General features: G+C 32.2%; 1 protein-coding gene across 2 annotated transcripts; it reads right to left on the bottom strand.

Moving 5' to 3' along the window:
- Positions 1-347: 347 nt before the first annotated feature.
- Positions 348-3,780, bottom strand: LOC149137970 (1,4-dihydroxy-2-naphthoyl-CoA thioesterase 1-like). 2 transcript variants are annotated; one of them, XM_089449004.1, is made up of 4 exons: positions 3,385-3,780; positions 3,075-3,266; positions 733-934; positions 348-689 (listed from the first exon to the last, which is right to left on the bottom strand). In XM_089449004.1, exons 1-3 carry the CDS (start codon positions 3,487-3,489, stop codon positions 755-757), a joined length of 477 nt encoding a protein of 158 aa, XP_089305130.1. In that variant the 5' UTR covers positions 3,490-3,780; the 3' UTR covers positions 348-689; positions 733-754. The 2 variants fall into 2 exon arrangements, with proteins under 2 accessions (XP_089305130.1, XP_089305129.1); XM_089449003.1 differs by having other exon boundaries at positions 348-934; positions 3,385-3,778.
- Positions 3,781-5,887: the final 2,107 nt, after the last annotated feature.

Genomic DNA, 5,887 nt, shown 5'->3' with positions numbered 1-5,887 from the left:
GCTCCGAGGAGATAGTTTCCCCTTATCCAAATTGATTTTAGTTGCCTGGTTTTAGTGTTTCATTGATTGTTAGCGTGACTCTCTCGAGACATTAGCATGAAAAGAGTCGTGATCATTGTAAAATACCATTGTATGAATTTATGTTTTAGTGTTTCATTGATTGTTAGCGTGACTCTCTCGAGACATTAGCATGAAAAGAGTCGTGATCATTGTAAAATACCATTGTATGAATTTATGCCTGGAATTTATATACATCAGCAACATTGTAATGGATTAATTTTGTATTTTAACTGAAAATATATGCATATATTCAAATTTATGCCTAAAGTTTAAATGCAGCAGAAACATTTGAAATTAAACTTTCTTTTTAGAACTGAAAAATCCATGGAAAACATTAATTCGAATTCCTGAAAATGTATGCAATTACAGTAAGGTTTTTAGATACTGCCTTTGCCAACCAAAAAGAAAACATCATAGTTTGCAGACACTCAACAAATAAAGCCTTATAATATTTCGGCCTTGTGACTTAGATTCAATGCTTGCTTCACAGGAAATTGAATGTTTAAAAGAAGCTATCAGAAACCTTTATATATTCTCAATATAATACAATCAAGCTTTTTCGTTCTGAAAAAAAAGATATTCTTTAGGTCTCCAATTAGATATTCTTTAGGCCTCCCTTCTGAAAGTACGCATTTCATCTTCCATAAAAGCTGCGCTCCTGAATTTCCAGGCTTTCAGCATTACAAAGTGTCCTTTACAGCTTTGCAACCTTTTTTATTGCAGCAGTAGCCCCTTGTGCAGATTCTGGAACAGGCATACCAGATAAGAATGTTACCCTTGAAACTGCCATAAGGGATTTCTCAGGCAAATTGGAAGGATCTATTTGTGAGGAAAACAGGGAGGCAGAGATTTTCCAAAGCTTCACTTCCCATACCTGCCATTGTAAATTTAGAACTCAGTTCTTTGACAGTAATAGCTCAGTTCTTTGACAGTAGTACTATTAGCCCTTAATGATACTTGCATCCGCAATGGAGGAGGAAAAAGATATTGGTTATTGAATTAACCATAAACAGCAAATCATGACAGATAAAAAGAGATCATCTAAACTATAGATGATTTAAAATGGTTAGTTTAGTTGAGGATACTGGACTTTTCAACAGAGAATAAGCTTTACAAATATTTATATAGGACAAGGCTGTGTAAGCATTCTTGAATTATGAGACTAGTAACAGAAAAAGGAAAAATGGTTACTTCAAGTTAAACTGATATATGGATAACCACAATTACATACACAATATTAGCAAGTGGATGTGCAACAACAGCTTGTAGACACATGAAGCTACTCCCCCAGGGACTTGTATAAATGATTATTTTTGGCCTCGACTGCTATACGATTTTTTTGGCCTGGACTGTTAGGAGTGAACATTCACCCTTGATTGTTTGTCCTAATCTACTAGAACTTAACATTTAGGCCCGCAAGTCACCAAACTAGTGCTCTGAGCCTTGATCCCTGAGATTGTTTACTCTTATTTCATAAGATCTACACTATTTACAATTGCTCAGATCCCTGAGATTGTTTACTCTGATTTCATAAGATCTACACTATTTACAATTCACTTTTTCCTTTTGGATAATGCTTGTATTTTGATTATTTATTTTTGGTTATAAATTTTGAGCTGACAAAGAATATATATATAATTGGCTCGTTTGGTTTTGTCTTACACAAAATTGATTTTAATTATTGCTACTATAACTTTTAGACACCTACATATGCTTTTTCAGCAGACAAAATTTAAATCTCAAACCTCCTTACACATAACACTTATTTTTATAACCATAACTAATTGAATTAACCCTGAACTATCAATTCCTTAACCATCCAAAATTTCACGATAGTTTGGAAACTCTGAACTGAACTTTCATCTAGTCACTTTTGATTTAACTTAGCGATTTGGGTTAGGAGCACTTTTTGGATCACTATCCTGGAAATGATTTGAAAGACAGTTTGAAGGAGAGATGAAGTTGAACAGTAAAAGTGCATCAATATCCTTATAAATTTCTATATACAAACTGTATGCTCTTTTCTATTACACTGCAATAAATTAGAAGTTTCCATTAACATTTTTTAATAATAATAAGTTCGGGCCAAATTAAACAATAAAATCTGTGTAGTTATTTGGCTATTAAAATTTATGTGGTATATATATTCTATCCCCTATAAATTTAAATCTATAATCTCAACCCACTTTCTTATCCATTAAATCCATTCATAAACCTACCTGAAATAAACAGAATTCATGATTAGCTAACATCCAATGTATTGGAGTTGGCAGAATTCATGATTGGCTAACATCCAAAATCCTCATGTATTGGAGATGTCAACAAGGAAAAAATTATGATATATTTTGAAACAAACATGTAGACTAAGCTTATGGCAATTCTTAAGTGTGAAACCAAATTCACCCAGGATTCTAGATCTTTCTAGATCAGATCTTTCTAGATCTTCAAGATTCTAGATCTCTCTACACCACCATTAGTTTCTAGATCATTCCAGATCTCCATCTGAATCACATACAGGATTCTAGATCCTTCTTCAGCCTCCATAAATTTGTAATTTCTCTGGCCAAGGAAAGCAAGGCAAGGCCCAAGCCTGTTATGTAATGCGAAGTGATTTCTGTTCTCCAATGATTGTTTTATATATTCCGCTGTTTCTAATTGAGTAATCTTGTTGTTTCTCCATTTGTCTGTCTCTGAAATTATTCTCTGCTATCGCCATCTAAATCTCTGAGTATGAATCTGTATGCTCTGGTCTCTCAAGAATTGGAGATGTCAACCACGAAAAAATTATGATATATTTTGAAACAAACATGTAGACTAAGCCTATGGCAAAAGTGCAAGTCAATTTGTACTTCGAATTAAAACTTTTGGATGTGGGGTTCAGAAAATTTCTGTTCAGAGTTTCTCAGGACCTTTAAAATTTCCCAATGGCAACCGTCAACAAATATAATATTGCGAATCAATGGTGCGTGTGTGATCATAAGTATCGGTATTGAATAAAACAAAACAAGACAAACCTGAACTCTCCTGCCTACAGTAATAGGCTTAGCCTGTGCATAGACATGCTCTCCCAGAGCTGCAGCTCTCAAATGGTTGATATTGAGCTCTATGCCTGCAATTCTCTGAAACCCAGAAGCAATATGTGCTCCCATGCTAGCTAGACCCTCTGAAATAAGGGAAGATACCCCTCCATGTAACACTTTGAAGGGCTGTTCCAAACCCCAAAATACATTAATAAAATTTGTAATAGATACCCAAATTTCTGGTTCATTGATCATGAAATTTAAGAAACAGATCAATTATGAACATAACCAATTAATTAATCACCTGGCAACATGTTTCTGTGACTGTAAACCTTCCTGAAACGCATTCCCCAGTTACTAATTCAAGTCCAAATCCAAATGCCTTGAGCGGTTCATCGGCTTCTGGCATGGTGACACTCAACTGCTACTTCTTTGCCAATGAATTCTGAAACCTTAGAGAGCATTTAGTATCACAATTCCTGCGAGATTTCTAGTCTGCAGACCTACCCTTCTCACGCCAACAACGTAAATGGTATTATTTTTTTCTAACGAAGTTAGATGGCAGAGGAAGTTAGTTATAAGCAGCATGAAATTCATGATAAAGTATACTTCTGCGCAAGTTGGAACTTGTCACTCGATGGTTCCGGCCATAATTTCTGCGTTGGTAAGAAGATTCCGTGGGGACTGAAAATTGAAATGATGAGTCGATTTGGACGGTTAGGTGCTGTTGCACTGACCGGACTGTTGAGTGCGTGGGTAGCAAAAATGAGAGGTGATTAGACTGGTTGTTGTATGGACGCCCATAACGTGAGATGATCGAGGTAGTTGAAGACGACTGAGATAAAATATCACCAACACACCCACGAGTCTTTTGGCAATGGAGATTATCTTATTTATTTTTTTTATTTACTGGGGTAAAATTTATTAAAATTTAGTTGTTTTATTAAATGAAAATTATACCAGTTAGAATAATTTGGTAATAAGGTAGTTTTTCACTCCGGTCAATGCCCTTTTCTGGAGAAATATGACCTATATCCCAAAGAGGCAATTTAAGGACATATTGGATGCCCAACTTCTATTATCTATTTAGGAAAATGTTGAATGGGTTTTTATTAATTATAATTTTTCCAAGGTTATTTGTTGTTTTGTGAGATATTGGCAATAAATTAAGAGTTACAATTATATTCACTACAACTAGTTAAATTATTAATTAAATTGTATTTTCTTATAATGAAGTGAACTTTCTTTAATCTTATTTTATTTTTATGTTATTTTTTTACATAAATGATTATAAAAGAAAGTTTCTAAAAGGTCGCATTAAAGACAACTGAAAAATGTATTATTGTTAAAATAATTTTAAAAATTAAAAAATAAAAATAAAAATGATTAATTACCAAAATTAAGATTATATGAGAACAGCCAAAAAATATGAAATCTTATTAGTAATTTTTTAATTCAAAAAACAAAAAAATTGGAAGTTCTATTGCAAAATAAACAACTATTATAAATTTAAATCTAATTTAAATGATCGTGATAAATGACCAATTCATTTAAATTCAAAAAAAAATCTAATACAAAATATAAGATATTGGGCCTCCATTATACCATAAAAAAGTTTTTGCTTCACTAAGAGTTCATTTTCCTTATAGATAAATAAAAAGGCCTAAGATCCAAAAGCATCTGACAAGAAATAAACACCTATTATAAATTTAAATCTAATTTAAATGATCCTGATAAATGACCAATTCATTTAAATTCAAAAAAAAATCTAATATAAAATATAAGATATTGGGCCTCCAGTGTGCTATAAAAATGTTTTTGCTTCACTAAGAGTTCATTTTTCTTAGAGATAAATAAACAGGTCCAAAAGCAAAAAAATCTAATATAAAATATAAGATATTGGGCCTCCAGTGTGCTATAAAAATGTTTTTGCTTCACTAAGAGTTCATTTTTCTTAGAGATAAATAAACAGGTCCAAAAGCATATGATAAGTGTGTCTTCTAACGAACCACCAACTAGCCATTCCAAGTGACATTTTTTTTCATTTATAACATTATGTGTCAATAACATTAATGAATAAAATAAAGTTATGATACCTCATCCTAATTCATCATTTTATTATGTTGGATTTTCCCACTCTATTAAAGCCAGCTTAAATCTATCTACTCGCTCAAAAACATCTAACAAGAGTGTCCCTTACAGACCACCAACTAGTCATTCCAAGTGACATAGTTTTTCCATTTATAAGAGTCTGTGTCAATAACATTAATGAATAAAGTTATGATATTGATCATTTTATTATGTTGGATTTTCCCACTCTATTAAAATCAACATAAATCTATCTTAACTACGGATCTACGAAGTACTGAAAGGGATCAAATTTCTTGAGATACAAACATCTTTTAAAGTGAAAAGAGATTTGACTATGGATCTACCAAGCACGGAGAGGGATCAAATTTCTTGAGATACAAACCTCTTTTAAAGTAAAAAGAGATTTGATCGCCCTTGATAGATTTGGAGTTAAGATGGATCTAGGCTAGTTTAATAATTAATTATAATTATAATTATTAATTTTTTAATTTGAGCAAGTCAAAAAAAATTATTGATAATTATAATTATTAATTATTTTATTTTATTTTATTTTGATCTAATCAAAATGTTTACAGGACATTACATTACATTACAACATCTCTACCGTACTTAGCTGAAAGTGTCGCTCAGCGCAAAAAATAAAGAAGTAAACGAGCCTAAATTCATCTTAACTCTCGATCAACCAAACGCTAAGAGGGATCGAATCTCTTGAGATA

The sequence above is a fragment of the Pinus tabuliformis genome, chromosome X, assembly GCF_031772625.1.
Source record: "Pinus tabuliformis cultivar Carrire ecotype Pingquan chromosome X, CPIR1, whole genome shotgun sequence".
In the NCBI taxonomy this organism is placed as follows: domain Eukaryota; kingdom Viridiplantae; phylum Streptophyta; class Pinopsida; order Pinales; family Pinaceae; genus Pinus; species Pinus tabuliformis.
Note: the sequence above shows the minus strand (reverse complement) of the source record. Positions and strands in the feature narration are given on the sequence as shown.

What these genes read in the sequence shown, in the direction of transcription:
- LOC149137970 (XM_089449004.1), bottom strand. Translation starts at nt 3,489, where the DNA reads ATGCCAGAAGCCGATGAACCGCTCAAGGCATTTGGATTTGGACTTGAA. An exon ending in TCACAGAAACATGTTGCCAG is followed by an intron (nt 3,267 to 3,384) that starts GTGATTAATTAA and finishes GGTTTGGAACAG; the next exon opens with CCCTTCAAAGTGTTACATGG. An exon ending in CTGTAGGCAGGAGAGTTCAG is followed by an intron (nt 935 to 3,074) that starts GTTTGTCTTGTT and finishes TTACAATGGCAG; the next exon opens with GTATGGGAAGTGAAGCTTTG.